The sequence below is a fragment of the Panulirus ornatus genome, chromosome 29 (genome assembly GCF_036320965.1).
Source record: "Panulirus ornatus isolate Po-2019 chromosome 29, ASM3632096v1, whole genome shotgun sequence".
NCBI classification, from domain to species: Eukaryota; Metazoa; Arthropoda; class Malacostraca; order Decapoda; family Palinuridae; genus Panulirus; species Panulirus ornatus.
Window position 1 is genome coordinate 18,284,612 of NC_092252.1, and position 18,155 is coordinate 18,302,766.

The 18,155-nt window shown below is 43.2% G+C and overlaps 1 protein-coding gene across 2 annotated transcripts in view; it reads right to left on the reverse strand.

Moving 5' to 3' along the window:
* Nucleotides 1-3,448: 3,448 nt before the first annotated feature.
* Nucleotides 3,449-18,155, reverse strand: part of LOC139757972 (cationic amino acid transporter 3-like) — a 93,250-nt gene continuing 78,543 nt past the window's right edge. The window contains exons 4-5 of one of the 2 annotated variants that reach the window (XM_071678908.1): nucleotides 6,617-6,754; nucleotides 3,449-4,945 (exon numbers count right to left, since the gene is read on the reverse strand). In XM_071678908.1, the coding sequence (XP_071535009.1) occupies nucleotides 3,806-4,945; nucleotides 6,617-6,754 (1,278 nt within the window). In that variant the 3' untranslated portion in view covers nucleotides 3,449-3,805. The remainder of the gene's footprint in view (nucleotides 4,946-6,616; nucleotides 6,755-18,155) is intronic. The other variant, XM_071678909.1, reaches the window with a different exon arrangement.

Consider the following 18,155-nt stretch of genomic DNA (forward strand, 5'->3'; position numbering starts at 1 on the left):
CGTATGTGTATGTGTACATGTATGTATATGTACGTATGTATATATGTGTATATGTATACGTACGTGTGTGTGTGCGTATATAGATAAATAGATGATGGTAGATAGATAGATAGATAGACAGATAATTAGATAGATAGATGGATAGACAATTAGATAGATAGGTAGATAGATAGATAGAAATATAGATAGATAAATATACTATATATACACACACTTTATATTTTCCACCACTTTCATTAGACATCCAGGGAAACTCGGCAAGATGGGGTGATATATTTCACATCCTCTCATGTCGTTTCTGAGCGCCGCTGGGACCTGGACGGTGACAACGACGCAGAGAACTATATCTGACAGGTTTAGTACCATACCCCTGAAGGTAAATTCCTTCCAAGTATACCAATATATAGACTGATTTGGAAGGCTGAAGGAAAAGAGATGATTTCCAGGCCCGGGGCTGGAAGGCCTCGTAGCCCCTCGTTAGCGGAGGAGAAGGTAAAAGAGACCCTAATGATTTCGTCAGAGCTCCAGTGTAAACAGGGTCGACCTGTGAATTTGAAGCTCTGGGTTCAAGTATCGTCCCTGGGAATGACGGGGTCAGACGATGTTATAGAAGTTGGCAGTTGTTAGGTCAGCAGTATTGCTATCATGAATAGATAATAATATATAATTTTTTTTTCATGGAAGCTAAGACGATACGGACAAGTGAACGCTGGAATCATCCGAAAGTCTGGTTTAGATACGTGGATGATGTGTGGTCCATGTGGCCATCCTCCCAAGATTGTGCTGTTTTATTTTCAATGAATGGAATAACATCCACTCCACTATCAGATACAAAATAGAATGGGAAACAGAAGACCCTTTCTATATGTGTAAATAAATAGAGAATCTGATCATTTGTACTTTAAAATCTAGGAAGCCTACCAACTCTGAGAGTTATGTTCCTTATTTCTCAGTACATAATCCTTCTGTAAAAATGTCTGTAGTTATGTCTATATTTTAAGAGCATCCTATAGGCTTAGTAAATGAATGTAATTATATAAGACGTATCTTTATGCTGTTATACTATTCCAGTTGGTTTGTGAAGCAAGCTTACTGGAAAGCTAGGAAGACATTTCATGCTTCTTGTAACAAAAATGTGGCAGATAAGGATGTCTAAATGCTCAATATTGCACTATTCCTGGTCAATTATATGGGAGGGTATTGATTGAGAGGGTGAAGGCATGTACAGAGCATCAGATTGGGGAAGAGCAGTGTGGTTTCAGAAGTGGTAGAGGATGTGTGGATCAAGTGTTTGCTTTGAAGAATGTATGTGAGAAATACTTAGAAAAGCAAATGGATTTGTATGTAGCATTTATGGATCTGGAGAAGGCATATGATAGAGTTGATAGAGATGCTCTGTGGAAGGTATTAAGAATATATGGTTGATTAAGAATATATGGTTGATCTAAGACATTCTAAAAAACAGTATTTACAATATTGCTTTCCAGTACAATAACACCATCAGTAAGACATGAATGAATGATAGGCCAAATCATGCAACAACTGGGAGTGTTTACGCTGTCAAATGCAGTGCATGTAAATATATTCATATTAGCCAGACTGGTAAGACTGTAACGGAGAGGTGTTATTAGCATCGTCATGCAGTACGCAGGGATGACCACAAAAATGCGATTGCTAAACATTGTCATGAAAATGATCACTCCACAGATCTTGAAAATCTCGGTGTGTTATACCACTCTGCTGTTTATGTCGCACGCAACTTCACTGAACCTGTCTTAATTGCGAATACGAAGAACTTTGATTTGTCCCTAGGCAATCTTAAAGTCCATCCCAGCATTAACAAAATCACCTTAATCACTCTCCCGTACAACGGTTATTGCCGGATAGAGCGGACAGTGGTTGGCCTGTACTGACTGGTGCTAGACGGCGTTACTCCGTTGTGATGTTGAAATTTAAATACCTTTGTTTAGTGCTGGCACCTGATGAGGTGGATTGTCTCCACGAAACATGTGCCACATGTATAGAAAGATTGCATGTTAGATATAATTGTCTGAACTCCTACTGAAGAGCGATTTCACCTTCATATATATATATATATATATATATATATATATATATATATATATATATATATATATATATATATATATATATATATATATATATATATATATATATATATATATATATGTATATATATATATATATATATATATATATATATATATATATATATATATATATATATATATATATATATATATATATATATATATATATATATATAACGTTGATAACAATAATGATGATAATGAATATGAATAAGAGTAATGTTATTACATTTAGCGAGGAAGAGGACAGGTTAGTTTGGGCGCGAGTGCGAACGGAGACAGTTTGGAGGAAGGAAAGTGTCTTACATACCTGGGAGTGGCCACAGCAGCGTGTGGAACTGTGGAAGAGGAAGTGAGTCATAGGACGGGTGAGGGGGCGATGGTTTTGGGTGCATTGTTGAATGTGCGGAAATAAAGGTCATTATCTGGGAGGGCGAAAATTGATATTTTTGAAGGTATAGCAGTCCCAGCAACGTTGTATGGTTGCGAGGCATATGCTATAGATGAGGATATGCGGAGGAGCCTGGAGGTGTTCAAAGTGAAATATCTAAGGTAAATATGTTGAATGAGGTGGTTTGATCAGTGAGTAAATGGGTAAGAGAGAGGTGGGGTGATAAGAAGATTGTGATTGAAGGAGGTGAAGACGGTGTGCTAAAATGGTTTGGACATGTTGAGAGAATGAGGGAGGACAGACTGACAAAGGGGATCTATGTGTCTAGAAGTGGAGGGAACAAGGAGGAGGCGTAGACCTAATTGGTGTTGGAAGGATGATGTGATAAAGACTTTAAGCGTTCGGGTCCTGAACATGCAGGAGAATGAGAGGCGTGCACGGAATAAAGTGAGGTTGAACAAAATGGTATACAGGGGTCGACGTACTGTCAATGGACTGAACCAGGGCAAGTGAACATTCGGGGTAAATGATGAAAAGTTCTGTGGGGCGTAGCTCACATGGTCAAGTGGTAGTTGGTTCTGTGACTGACTGAGGTAACTACTCTAGTGTGGTGATCAGCAACGGCAAGGAGAGTCATGTCCAATGTTCACTTCTACCAAGCAGCGACGAGCTAGGCTTAGCTTACATGACATCCTTTCCCTTAAGTGTGGCTTTTATGCTTTTGATAATGGGACACAAATGTAAGTCTCAATTTGTTATTTATTCCTATGGATAATTCAGGAAAAGTAAACCAGAGATTCTTTTTCCAATATCATTTTATTCCTTCAAATATACTTCCTTATGATATATATATATATATATATATATATATATATATATATATATATATATATATATATATATATATATATATATATATATATATATATATATATGCTGATAGATCTACCCGACGAAATCTCCAAAGAACATCATGTAACTCTAAGGTAGTGTCATTCATCGAATATATACATGAACATAAAGATGCACACACGCAGACACACGCACACACACTATATATATATATATATATATATATATATATATATATATATATATATATATATATATATATATATATATATATATATATATATATATATGTATGTATATTTAGATTTCATTCCGCGACTGTCATGAAACAGTCATGTATGTATGTTAACACATGTTAAGGCGATATGTTCACTTCAGAAGGGATGTGAGCCAATGATGACACCTGGTCAGCAGGAGAGACTGGTGGCCACTGTGGGTCAAGAGGGAGGGGCTACAGCAGGTCAGCAGGAGACTGGTGGCCACTGTGGGTCAGGAGGGCGCGGCTGAGGACGGCCTCCATGCTAGCCGTCCGCCCCTGCAGTAGCCACACTGCCGCAGCCGCCGCCCACACGCCGCATGCGGCGGTGAGGGCGGTGGGCGGGAGGTGAAGCAGAAGGAGGATATTTGTCAGAATGGCCAGCAGTGGTAGGAGCGGAGCGGCCTCCTGCTGGGTGGCTGTGGGCGGTGGGTGGCGCGGCTGCAGCCACAGCCCCACCCCACACACCAGACACCCACACACACACAGCGCCACACCCGCCCACGCCCACATGCCTATATCCAACTCCCTAGCGCCTCGCACCACGCCCACTCCCGCCAGGCAGTTCACTGTGAAGGTCACCATCAGGAACCTGGAGGTTCTCCAGGACGCCCAGGTGGGCGGCATGGGTGGGTCAAAGATGGCGGACACCCACCTGCCGCCCGTCCACTCCACAGCCACCTGGTAGGGCTCGGTGTCGTCCAGGGAGGCAGGCGTGATGTCGGCCAGTGTGCTGGCGCTGCGTGAGAGAGCCGGGGGCGTGTCGCACGGGGCCGACTCCAGTGGGTGGTGGGTGGTCTGTGGGCGGTACCTGCGGGCCAGCACTGCTGCCGCCCCTGCCACGCCCGCGCTCACGCCCCCGGCACCCGCCGTCCGCACCAGCACCCACGAGGAGCAGACTGCGGCAGTGAGGGTCGCAGCGGTGCCGCAGAGGAGCGCGGCGACCCAGGGCGTTGCTGTGTGGCGGGACACCTGGGCCAGACACCTTGGGGCCAGGCCATCACAGGCCAGGCGGTGGGCCAGGCGAGACCCGCCCACCAGCCCGCCCACCATGGCCGCCACCAGCCCCAGCACCCCACCCACGCCCACCAAGGCCCTCATACCAACCAGAGACGCCCCTGGAAACAGTTGGGTGAGGGGAGCTGCCGAGGTGAGACTTGAAGAGGCCAAGGTAGCGGCAATAGCGGCAGGGAAGAGCACCAGCAGGGCCGCCACGCCCACACCCACACCCACACGGGCGGCCACACTCCTGTAGCGGCTGCACTCCCCGGCCAGTAGCCCGGCATGGTGGGCGCCTCCAACGGCCACGCTCAACACGGCGGCCCCAGCCACAACCTGCGGGCAGGTAACATGTCCTCACGTCAATCTAGTCGTCACAGAACTCATGCTCCCTCTGCAGTATATGTACCAACTGACTTACCTCACAAAGAACATATATATCTGACCATCCATTACGGTGAGGAAGGAGTCTGCTTTGTAATCCTTCCCTGCTTTCAGGCGGGACTACATCTTTTTCTGTGGTGTTAAGGCCAGACCACCTCGCTTGGAACTGTGTAGTCTGTGTATTTACGTAACTCACTGGGACATTGTAAGTGATAATCCTCGTACTTGTATGTTTTGTTGTTTAGGAAAAGAAAGAGATTACTTATGGTACAACTGGTATACAGAAGCGAGCCACGACATACACCTTACACTGTCAGTAGCTCACGATTATACACACAGCAAATTAACACCTACCAGATAACTTACACGTGAAGCAGTTTACACACAGCTTGGGGCAAGTAAGGGAACACATGAGACACAGGCGTGCTATATAACACGTACAAAAACAAAATACAGACGAAACATACATGGGTACGTGCCAGACCGTTAACACTCATCAACTAGTTGTACTACAGTTCAGTTAGGCCGTTAGCTACCATGCAGAAAGAATGTAGATTGGATGCATCAGTAAAGGGAAGAGGATTAACCGATCAAATGAACCAGCAAGACACTAGAGAATTAAGAAATGTGAGCTACAACGAGAGGCTACGGGCCTTACAAAACACAGCTGTTCACCGTAGAGTAGAACAGAGAAGGCGAGATTGGGTGACCTGATAACAGTTCCTTTGGTGTGTCAAGCAACTGGACGATAGCGCTGGACGATAGCAAACTCTTCCTCATGAGGTGTTGTACCACGACCAGAGATGGACAAGAAAGCTGGTTAGAGAGAACGGAAAGCAGTACTGGTATAGTATAAGGTTGGTCGGCTTAACAAGGAGACGATGAGGTCCTGGAAGATCTTTGAAAGGTCATTTGACATAGGAAATGTTGAAGGGACTGAGTATAACGCTCCTTCCCCCGTACTGCATAGGTCGGGAAAGGGGTAGATACATGCTGGCCAGGCAACACATAGTTAAATTAGCTGACTGGGCAAGACAAGGTTATCATTAGCTCACTAGACAACCCAAGGGTGATAATATCTGATCGAACAACACAAGGGTAAAATCAGCAGACCAGACATCACAAAGGCAAAACTAGTTGAACAAGCAACACAAGGTTAACATCAGCTTACTAGACAACCTAAAGGTAACCTTAGCTGTCCGGGTAATACAAGGTTAACATAAGCTGACAGAAAACACAGTGTTAACACTAGGTGACCAGGCAAGATGGTGGTAGTATTAGGTTACCAGGCAACACAAGGTTAACATTAGCTGACCGGGCAACACAAGGTTAACATCAGCCAACCAGGCAATATAGAGTAATATTAGCTGACCAGCCAGCACAATGGTAACATGAGGTGACCAAGCAACACAAGGGTAACACTAGATGACCAGGCATGGGAACCAGGTACCACACAGGACGGACCAGGTGAGCTGAGAGACACGTCGGTGCGCCAGGTACCAGGTACAACACACACAAGAGGCGGGCTGGACTAGGGAACACAGTCTTGAATCATGCAACACCCAGGGGGACGAGGTAACACTGATGGGGCGAGGAACACCTAGGTAGGTGGTGGAGACTCACGCCGTGTAGACCATAGGGGAGGAAACCCGGCGGGTGCGTCCAGTGGGTGGTGTCAGCGGTGAAGGAGGCGGCCGACACGGTGGCCGTCAGCACCAGTAAGGACACGCCAGTGCTGGCGATGCCCACCTGACACACCAGCTGTTGGGGAGGACGGAGGCTTAGCGCGCTGCTGACAACTCCTAGCATAGGTTAGTATATATATATATATATATTATATATATATATATATATATATATATATATATATATATATATATATATATATATATATATATATATATATATATATATATATATATATATATATATATATATATATATATATATATATATATGGAGAGAGTGAGTGAGGAAAGATTAACCAAGAGGATATATGTGTCAGAGGTGGAGGGGACGAGGAGAAGTGGGAGACCAGATTGGAAGTGGAAAGATGGAGTGAAAAAGATTTTGAGTGATCGGGGCCTGAACATGCAGGAGGGTGAAAGGAGGGCAAGGAATAGAGTGAATTGGAGCGATGTGGTATACCGGGGTTGACGTGCTGTCAGTGGATTGAATCGGGGCATGTGAAGCGTCTGGGGTAAACCATGGAAAGCTGTGTAGGTATGTATATTTGCGTGTGTGGACGTATGTATATACATGTGTATGGGGGTGGGTTGGGCCATTTCTTTCGTCTGTTTCCTTGCGCTACCTCGCAAACGCGGGAGACAGCGACAAAGCAAAAAAAAAAAAAAAAAAAAAAAAATATAAATATATATATATATATATATATATATATATATATATATATATATATATATATATATATAACTCCCGATTGTTGCATGATTTGGCCTACTATTCATTAAAATCTGACTGATGGTGTTATTTACTGGAAAGCAACATTGCAAGCACTGTTTTTTTAGAACATGTCTTAGATTAGCTAGGTTGGGAGAATAGGGCGACACAAAACATTTAGACTCGTCCTTATTTTTCACATTTTGCTACAAGAAGCATAAAATGTCTTTCTATCTTTCCAGTAAGCTTGGTTCACAAACCAATTGGGATAATATAACTGCCTAAAGATACGCCTTATATGACTGCATTCGTCTGCCAGGTCTTTGGGATCACACATCCGTAGTGCTCTGAAAACATAGACATTTTTATAGAAATATCAAGTTATAAGTTATCTAAATGGTTAGCAAAACTCCTTAGCGATGTTCAAGGAAATATCTCATCTTCGCATGTTATTAATAGCTTAGATTTTGTAAACAAAGAAACATTAATTTGCCCTATCATAAACTCATTAGTTTTGATGAGAATTTCATTTTCACTCGTCCCCATTAATGAAACCATCACATATCTAAGGGGGAAATTGCCTGATCTCAGTCTTGTCTTGCTATTGCCCATAAAAACTTTCATTGACTTGGTTTAGCTTTGTTTTTCTAATGATGTTTTCCCAAGATGATGAAGGTAATTTTCATAAACAGAAATTTGATCTTACCATGGGAAACCCTCGTAGTCCAATTCTTAGTAACTTATCTATGGAATATTTTGGGACTGAATTTCTAACTTCAATCAATATTCATCCGAAAATCTGGTTTAGATACGTGGATGATGTGTGGTCCTTGTGGCCATCCTCCCTAGATTGTGATGTTTTCTTTAAAAAGCTGAATATCCTCCAAATGCGAGGCACATAAAGATATGTATATGTAGGGCCAGACCAGAAAAACTGTAACGGAGAGGTGTTATTGGCACGGTCATGCAGTACCCAGGAATGACCACAAAAATGCGATAGCTAAACATTGTCATGAAAATGATCACCCCATAGAGCTTGAAAATCCGGTTATTCATGGCATACCACTCTGCTGAATATGCCACACACAACGTCACTGAATCTGTCTTTATTGCTAATACTAAGAACTTTGATTTGTTCCCAAGCACTCTTAAAGCCCATCCTAGCATTAACCACATCATCATGAGAGAATTGACAAAACACGAAAACATGAAAAAAAAAAAAGTTGGTCAAGACACACCCAGCCCAGGTCAACCCCGGCCACGTGACCCCCATTAATCACTCTATCTTAGAACGTTTATTGCCGGACAAGGCGGACAGTGGTTAGTCTGCACAGATTGGTGCTGGACAGCAGGACTCAAGCGTGATGTTGGGATCTAAATAAGTTTAAGTACTGGCACCTGATTGTCTCCACTAAGCATGAAGTGCCACATGTATAGAAAAATTATATGTTAAATAATATTGTATGAACTCCCACTGATGTGCGATTTCACCTTGATACTATCATCATATCTACATTATATACATATATATATATATATATATATATATATATATATATATATATATATATATATATATATATATTCCTATGAGTCCACGGGGAAAATGAAACACGAAAAGTTTCCAAGTGCACTTTCGTGTAAGAGACGAAGCTAGGACGCCAAATGGCGTCCTAGCTTCGTCTCTTCGATGTATATCAACTGACTGTTATATTTCTCTCTTGTGTCTTCCCTGATGATGTGATTATTACACGAAAGTGCACTTGGGAACTTTTCGTGTTTCATTTTCCCCGTTGACTCATACGAATATCTTGATCACGCGCAAAATTGTGATTCTTTCCAATATATATATATATATATATATATATATATATATATATATATATATATATATATATATATATATATATATATATATATATATATATATATATATATATATATATATATATGCACTGAATCTGCACTAATATGTAGGCAGAGAATGCAGTGTACACTATCACATCCTGGAGATTACAACATCCTGGGAGTTCATTGAGGCGATCCAGTACTGATGGCATGAGCCTCGGCCGCGGAAATTATGAGTGACCCTCCCTGGTTGCCAGGTGATCTCCAGCCTGCCTCACGAGAAGCTCCTGAGATAGATTCTGCCAGGAAAATATTGCACAGTGAAAGCAGAATCTCCTGGACGCGGGATCTAAGGAGCTGGACGGTCAGGAGGTGGTGTGTCTGTCAGTCTCCTACGTCCCTTGATCCACCTGCTGACCACGTGAGTTGGGGCATCTTCCAGTAGTAATATACTGTGGAAGTGGAAGATGGTGGAAGAAATAACGAATGCAGAAAAAAAAAGTGATCGAACTGGAACTGGAACTGATCCAGGAGGGCACTGGAAGTGCTCTAGGGTATGGTAAAACTACAGCGATGGGACTGCTGAGGTCTAACACCTCTTTCAAAACCACGTTTTCTTGGGGACTGTTGTCCATGTACACATGACATCCCCTTCATCGTGTTCGTTACGATCATTTTGTGTGTCAGAGGTTGCCAGGTACCGCCTGCCTGGGGTAACACCGCGAATGGAAAGACGTCACCTTCAGCGAGGCTGTATCATCGTCTGCTCAAGATAATGAGTAGTATAAGTCTCGTCGAAAGGAGACCATTAAATCCCTGCTCCTGGAAGTAGCACAGTTTTAGAGACGCAAGAGCTCCTGGGATCCTATATCAACATTCGGACCCCTTCAGTGATGGCTTCTTGAGGCAATCATGCTTAGACTAAGATAAATTTCTCATCTTAAGCAACAAGCGAGAGTTTCAGCTTATCTTCAGTCGCCTATAGACATGTTAATTGGTGTTCTAGAGTTTCCCTAGATTCGTCTGGTGGTGACAGCTTTACAAAACTAAAGCTGCATCTGTCCGAGATAAGGTTTGGGGCAGTTAGCTATCAGTACAGCGACTAAGAATTTTCGAAGCCCTCAAACTGGTGGCGCCCTATGACTGACCACCGTCTCCTTTACATTTGTCTTTACCATACTAAGTCATCTCATGAACACGATATATATATATATATATATATATATATATATATATATATATATATATATATATATATATATATATATATATATATATATATATATATATATGTATATATATATATATATATATATATATATATATATATGTATATATATGTATATATGATAAGAGCAAGGTTATTAGGTACAGTAGGGTCAAGGGTTAAGTCAATTGGGAGGTAAGTTTGAATGGAGAAAAACTGGAGGAAGTAAAGTGTTTTAGATATCTGGGAGTGGATCTGGCAGCGGATGGAACCATGGAAGCGGAAGTGAATCATAGGGTGGGGAAGGGGGCGAAAATTCTGGGAGCCTTGAAGAATGTGTGGAAGTCGAGAACATTATCTCGGAAAGCAAAAATGGGTATGTTTGAAGGAATAGCGGTTCCAACAATGTTGTATGGCTGCGAGGCGTGGGCTATGGATAGAGTTGTGCGCAGGAGGGTGGATGTGCTGGAAATGAGATGTTTGAGGACAATATGTGGTGTGAGGTGGTTTGATCGAGTAAGTAATGTAAGGGTAAGAGAGATATGTGGAAATAAAAAGGGTGTGGTTGAGAGAGCAGAAGAGGGTGTTTTGAAATGGTTTGGTCACATGGAGAGAATGAGTGAGGAAAGATTGACCAAGAGGATGTATGCGGAAGAGGTGGAGGGAACGAGGAGAAGTGGGAGACCAAATTGGAGGTGGAAAGATGGAGTGAAAAAGATTTTGAGTGATCGGGGCCTGAACATGCAGGAGGGTGAAAGGCGATGCAACGAATAGAGTGAATTGGAACGATGTGGTATACCGGGGTCGACGTGCTGTCAATGGATTGAACCAGGGCATGTGAAGCGTCTGGGGTAAACCATGGAAAGTTCTGTGGGGCTTGGATGTGGAAAGGGATCTGTGGTTTCGGTGCATTATTACATGACAGCTAGAGACGGTGTGAACGAATGTGGCCTTTGTTGTCTTTCCCTAGCGCTACCTCGCATACATGAGGGGGAAGGGGGTTGTTATTCCTTGTGTGGCGAGGTGGCGATGGGAATAAATAAAGGCAAACAGTATGAATTATGTACATGTGTATATATTTATATGTCTGTGTGTGTGTATATACATGTGTACATTGAGATGTATAGGTATGTATATTTGCGTGTGTGGGCGTGTATGCATATACATGTGTATGTGGGTGGGTTGGGCCATTCTTTCGTCTGTTTCCTTGCGCTACCTCGCTAACGCGGGAGACAGCGACAAAGCAAGATGAAAAAAAAAATAAACATATATATCATACAAACCTCCAACAGCTAGGATCGAACCCGGGATTCCTGTGCAAGAGGTGGGAATGCTAACCACTAGGCTATGGGCCCATAGCCAAGCGGTTAGCATGCCTGCCTCTTGCAGAGGGGTCCCGGGTTCGATCCTGGCTGTTGGAGGTTTGTATGTTCTATGAAGGTGCGCGTTTCTATACCCTATGCCCGTATATATATATGTATATATATATTTTTTTTCATACTATTCGCTATTTCCCGCGTTGGCGAGGTAGCGCTAAGAACAGAGGACTGAGCCTTTGAGGGAATATCGTTACCTGGCCCCCTTCTCTGTTCCTTCTTTTAGAAAATTAAAAACTGCTCTCTTTTAGGCGACTAAAAGGGGAGGGAGCGGGGGGGCGGCTGGAAATCCTCCCCTTTCGTCTTTTTTTTCTGATTTTCCAAAAGAAGGAACAGAGAAGGGGGCCAGGTGAGGATATTTCCTCAAAGGCCCAGTTCTCTGTTCTTAACGCGTCCTCGCTAATGCGGGAAATGGCGAATAGTATGAAAGAAAGAAAAGATATATTTGATAAAAAAAGTGGAGGGAAGGAGGGAGGAGGAATATGTTCATGCGTTGCATATAGTAATATATATTCACACTACTTCTACAGACGGACATCTGATGTGGGAAGCCATGGTTGGCTCAGAATGACTGTGTAATACCGCCGAGGGATGGCACAGAGGCGACGTAGAGGCAGAAAGCTGATCAAATGCTGACACACGAGTCTTCAGTCTGAGGCAAGTCAGCTCAGCTTGAGAGTTGGTTGGACGAGACGAGAGCCTCTGTGTAAGTGCAACCTGCATCATTCATGAAGGGCGGCTCATCGGTGGTGTTTGAGGAAGGGAATGAGTGACTGAACCCGTCAAAAATCTGGCTGTATCTTGGGTAATGTTATCAATGATGTTTTAATGCCTTGAAGAGGAAAGAACGGCTGACACAAGCAGCCGTGTGGGCAAGAGAAGTCTGCCATCGGCTGTAACAAGGGACCACAACCTAGCCACAACCCCTGACTTCGGCCCACAAGCTTGTCATAACCCAACTGTGACCCACAGGCTTACCATGATCCCTGACTAAAGGCTCAAAAGCTCGCCACAACCTCTGACTAAAGCCGACAGGCTTACCACAACCCTGACTAAAGCCCACCGGCTTACCACAACCCCTAAATAAAGCCCACAGACTTACCACAACCCCTGACCAAAGCCCACAAGCTTGACACAACCTCTAACAAAATCCCATAAGAATGCCACATCTCCTGGCTGAAGCCCAGAAGTTTGCCACAACCCCTAACAAAAGTCCATAAGCTTTTACAACTCCTGACTAAGGACCATATGTTTGCTATAACCCCTGACTACAGTTCATTACCGGACATTAATACTGGCACAGTCCCAAGAGTGTCAGCACCACCTTTGAGCTGGTAACTTTCTGATTACTTCCTTACAAACTCGTCAACCTTTTATGGCATACATGATCTTGATTTTCAAACCCAGACAGCAGCAAACAGCTGCCAGGCTGGGATCCAGGTGGAGGCCAGGCAGCCTGGGATCCAGGTGGAGGCCGAGGGTACAGGTGGAGGCCAGGTAGCCTAGGGTACAGGTGGAGGCCAGGCAGCCGAGGGTACAAGTGGAGGCCAGGTAGCCTAGGGTACAGGTAGAGGCCAGGCAGCCTGGGGTCCAGGTGGAGGCCAGGCAGGCTGGGTTTACTTACGAAACGAGCGTGTTAAGGTCACTATTTCAGACAGTGCTATAGTCGAGCAGACGTATGTGGCCATCATTAGCTCCACCAACTTTCCAGTTCACCTGCGCGACGAGTGCACCACTACGTCACAGCCAGACGCCAGTGACAACAACAATCGAGTCCTATTGAACAATTCAGATCAAAGGAGCTCATTAAGATCCACTGGCGACAAAACTGGAAAAGAGAGGAGAAGCGGGACAGATTACAAAGAATTTTTTGATATTTCTTACTTCGCTGGGAGTGGAACTGGTAAACACCAGTCAGGTAACGGACCAGGGTGTTTGGATTACCAAAGCTTGAAGTGATTTGATAACAGATGCCTGACACCTGAATGTCGGATGAAAGACGACTCATTGTCGTCACTTCCAGAGCACTGGATACACATAACGTCAGGTCGTTCAAGAATGAGCAAAGGTGCTCATCCTGGAGATGAGCGGGTCCATATAAAATTCTTTAAGAGTACTGTCAACGGAGGTTACGCAAGTCTTACTCCCTGACGAAGCGAGAGATTTTACAGAGAGCTCAAGTACAAAACATTAGGGATGTTTGATGCAGTCCTTCGTAGCCTTTGCTCTTCAAGTAGACATGGATTATTCCCAGTCTCTGTGGTGCCCTAAATGCTACAGAGACTCGTACAGTGATTAAGATTTTGTTTTACGTAACTTTAAAGTTATTGTGATGAAGGAAATAAGAACAAACCCATCGCTGTTGGCTACTGTGTGGAAATGGAATATTGCTACGTGTGAAGATATACGTATAGGACACTGGAAACACGTCTCCCAATTAAAGTGTTGACTTCACAGGCTCAACACTTAAAAATGACTTTCCCAAACTCACGATGAAAAGAGTAATGTTGAGCGAAGACAGAAACGTGAGAACGGTTCGCTCATGTTCTCATGCTATTGGCGCTTTACCCAAAAGGAATCAAGTACGCAGAGGATAAAGTTCAAGTCAAATACTCTTTAGAGTAAGCAGATGTTAATCTTCATGTTGTCAGCAGATCCACACTTACTCACCACACATGTGGAGTGGGAATGGGAACCCTTTTGTTGAAAACCTACAGTTAGAAACAGATCCTCCATGGAGGCAAATGATATATTTCAATATCTCCTAAAGTAAGAATAATTATAGAGATCTGGGGTCATTATGTGAACCAGTGTCCTTCATATGAACCTTCTACCGAAACACGATTCCTTGAGATTCATGAACACCTACCTAGTTCGAAGCTCGACTCAGTGAAGCTCCCAGACCCAGTGCAGTATTGTAAGGAAGGAGATACTCAGCAAAGGAAAGAGAGACTCAGTAAAGTCGCTAGATGATTAGAGATTCCTGAAATAATAGCCTTTACTACAACTGATTCTCAGTAAAGACGGTTTACCTATATTAAAAGTCGTTATCTAATCACAGACCAACAGCGACTGTATATGAACCTGATTCGAAAGTTTCGATCTTTAACCAACCTTTTTTTAATGTTGAAGGCTCCAGTTATAGACCAAACTCACAACAAAGCCGGACTTTAATGAAAATATAGAAAGGATCATGAAAGGAGAAAAGAGAAGACAAGGGAAGGTTATTTACAAATTTTGGAGGAAGTGAAAAACCTGTCTTTTAAAATGTGCCATGTCATAGTTATGAGAAAAACATGAGAAGGTAGAGAGTTCCTAAGCTTCGACATGTAGGTAAAGGAACACATGTCATAACGGCACACCCTTGAGTTGCTAACGACCACGCAGTAATCATGTGACGCAGCAGCCTACCGAATATTGCGTGGTCTAGCAAGTGGTGGGGGCACACAAGCAGCCAACTCTCAGGAGCAAAAACCAAAGTAATACTTACAATAGACGGAAAGTGACCCAACATTGCGGCGTAGGTCAAGAAGGTCAAGTATGGAAGTTAGCTTGGGAGAGTTTATAAGATGAACCGCTTTTGACTCAATTCTGTCAAGTAAGGATGCAGAGCTAGAATCACACCAAATGTGGGAGCAGTACTCCATACAAGGACGAATCAATCCTTTGTATAAACGAAGCAAATGTTCAAAAGTACAGAAGTCGGCACCTAAACAAGATAATTTTCTTGGAGGCAGACTTAGCTATTCCCGTAATGTGGGGCTTCCAGGAAAGAGTGGATGTTACAGTAACACCAAGTATGTTCAAGATTGAGTCAGGTGTTGAAATTACAGAACCGTTTGAGGAGAGGCGAGAGTTGTGAGAAGTTTTCGATAAAGAAATGGTAGGAAACTGGGTCTTGGAGGCATTTCCCTTAACAAGATTTTGTGTACGCCACTGAGATATTCTTTACAAGTCTGAGTTTATTGAGGAAGCTGAGTCAAGACGAGATGCAGATCGAGTGAAAGGAGAAGCAAAATTGATGGATGTGGTTGAATGTAGTGTTGAATCGTCAGCAACTGAGTACATTTGATTATCTTTGAAAGAGGAAATCGTTAAAGAAAAGGAAAAAAAGGTGTAGGGTACAAGACGAACCCTTGAAGGACACCGCTGTTGATGGCCGGAGAGGAGGCTAGATATTAAGGAGCAAAGTGAGGAAAGGAAGCCAAGAGGGAAGCTTTGAAATGAAACTCCGATGCAAACACTCAATCAAAAGCTTTGGATATGTCAAGGGCAACTACACATGACTCCCCAAAATCTTTCAGGGATGATGACCAGACAGAAGCCATGCTAGTGATCAGAGAGAAGACTGAGTTTGGAGGTGTCTAAGGATATGAGAGATGAAGAAGGATTCAAAGACTTTGGAAACAGTAGATGTCAAAGTAATAGGACTACAGTTAGAGGGGTCGGAACGGTCACCCTTCTTAGAGATGGGATGTATGAACGCATGCTTCCCAGGAGAAGGAAAGGTTTTGGTTTCTAAACAGAAACGGAACAGAAGAGTAAGCACAGGTGCAGGTTCAGATGCACACTCCTTCATTACACGGGGATGGATGTCATCGGAACCACAAGCCTTGCTTGTGTCCGAGAGAGAAGTGTTTTCAGAGAGTCCGAAAATATATTACGCGGAGAGGCATAGGATAAGTACGAGGAGCATCAGGAGGTGAAGAAATGTTAGAGTTATCCAAGGTGGTGTTAGAGGAGAAACAGGAACCAATGAGAGTTGCTTTGTCTACGAAGAGACAGCTATAGTATCGACAGAATGATAAAGTGAAGGGAAGGTAGAGCGACAGAATTTGTTAGAGGCGCCCTTAGTTACAGACCAGAAAGACTTATCAATGGATGACGTGAAGAGGTTATCGCACTTCCTTTGAATAAAGGAACCCTTTACTTGACAGATAACGTGCTTACAGTGATTACGGACAGTGATAACAAGCTGAATGGGAGGCAGAGGAAGGCCTTAGAACAGGGACGGTTGAACCATGGGCTGAATGAAGAGGTCGTCTTGGAGAAGAGGGGATAAATGGATCCATCCTCGCAAGAATACCCTCAGATTAATTCTAAGATGACAGCGACTCTGACGAAATTTAGATGAGTAGATGGCAGAAATTTGCAGGTTCTAGAGCTTTAATATTAATAACTTCAGTACCAATTAGCTGTGCAAAAATGCGACGGACGATCACAATTTTCAGACAGAACTGGATTTTCATGTAAGGTATCGTATGCAGTGATCTGGGGATCGCGAACGTACAGACTACTAGAATGGTAGGCGACGCAGCATCTGTGGAACTTTTGTTAAAGGACACAACATTTTAGAAGAAATAAAAGAAGGTAGAGATGATGACAGGTGGGCTACGTATGTATGTAGATACTCGTGGAGTACTACAAAGCATCCGATGTTACATCCCATAAATGACCGATGGTGACGCTAGACACTCGAGTGTGTGTTGAGATAGGTTTCATGACGGACTGACAAGATGGGCCAGCGTGAAATGCGGGATCCCTCTGGGCTCAGCGCTGTGACAGGTACTATTTCTGACCCATGTGAACGACCTGCCAGATCAACCAGAATCATGAATGAGTATGTATTGCCAGTGATGCAGAAACTACAGGTGCGCCAGGCAAGAGAGTGAGGGGACTACGCAACATTTCTAATGATATTCGACCCTGGAATATTCGAAAGTTATGAGGACGGGAAAGTATTGCAACTGTACAGTGAAATGAATCGACCAAGACCTCACCAAGCGAATGATTGTGAACATTTTCATTATATCTTTTTGAACTTTTACAGCTATTGTAAACTCTGAACGGAATATGTGAGCTGCTTATGTATTCCTTTCTCTTGGACGAGACTTAGACGGACAAGAAATGTACAATACCTGTCGACCTCCATTCTCAACGCCTCTGTGTATCAAGTCCTGCTCGACCCAAATTCTCTCTCTGAGAACCCTGAGCCAACTTGACCAGAAAGCCTCCAGAATTCTTATGAAAGATTTACCCATTCAGAAAGTTTCAAGTGTCCCTCATATATATATATATATATATATATATATATATATATATATACAGTGTGTGTGTGTGTGTGTGTGTGTGTGTGTGTGTGTATATATATTTCAGGCAAGATGGTACTCACCTCTTGTTATTTGTTGGCTTACGCGACAGGCAGACCTGAGGTGGGTCATCAGGGAAATCTGTTTGTGTCGCCAACAGCCACTTAGGAAAGGAGTTGAAACCTTTTTTCCTAGTGTTAACCTGATGCTTACTCGAACCCATTCTGGCAAAGAGTTCACCAAAT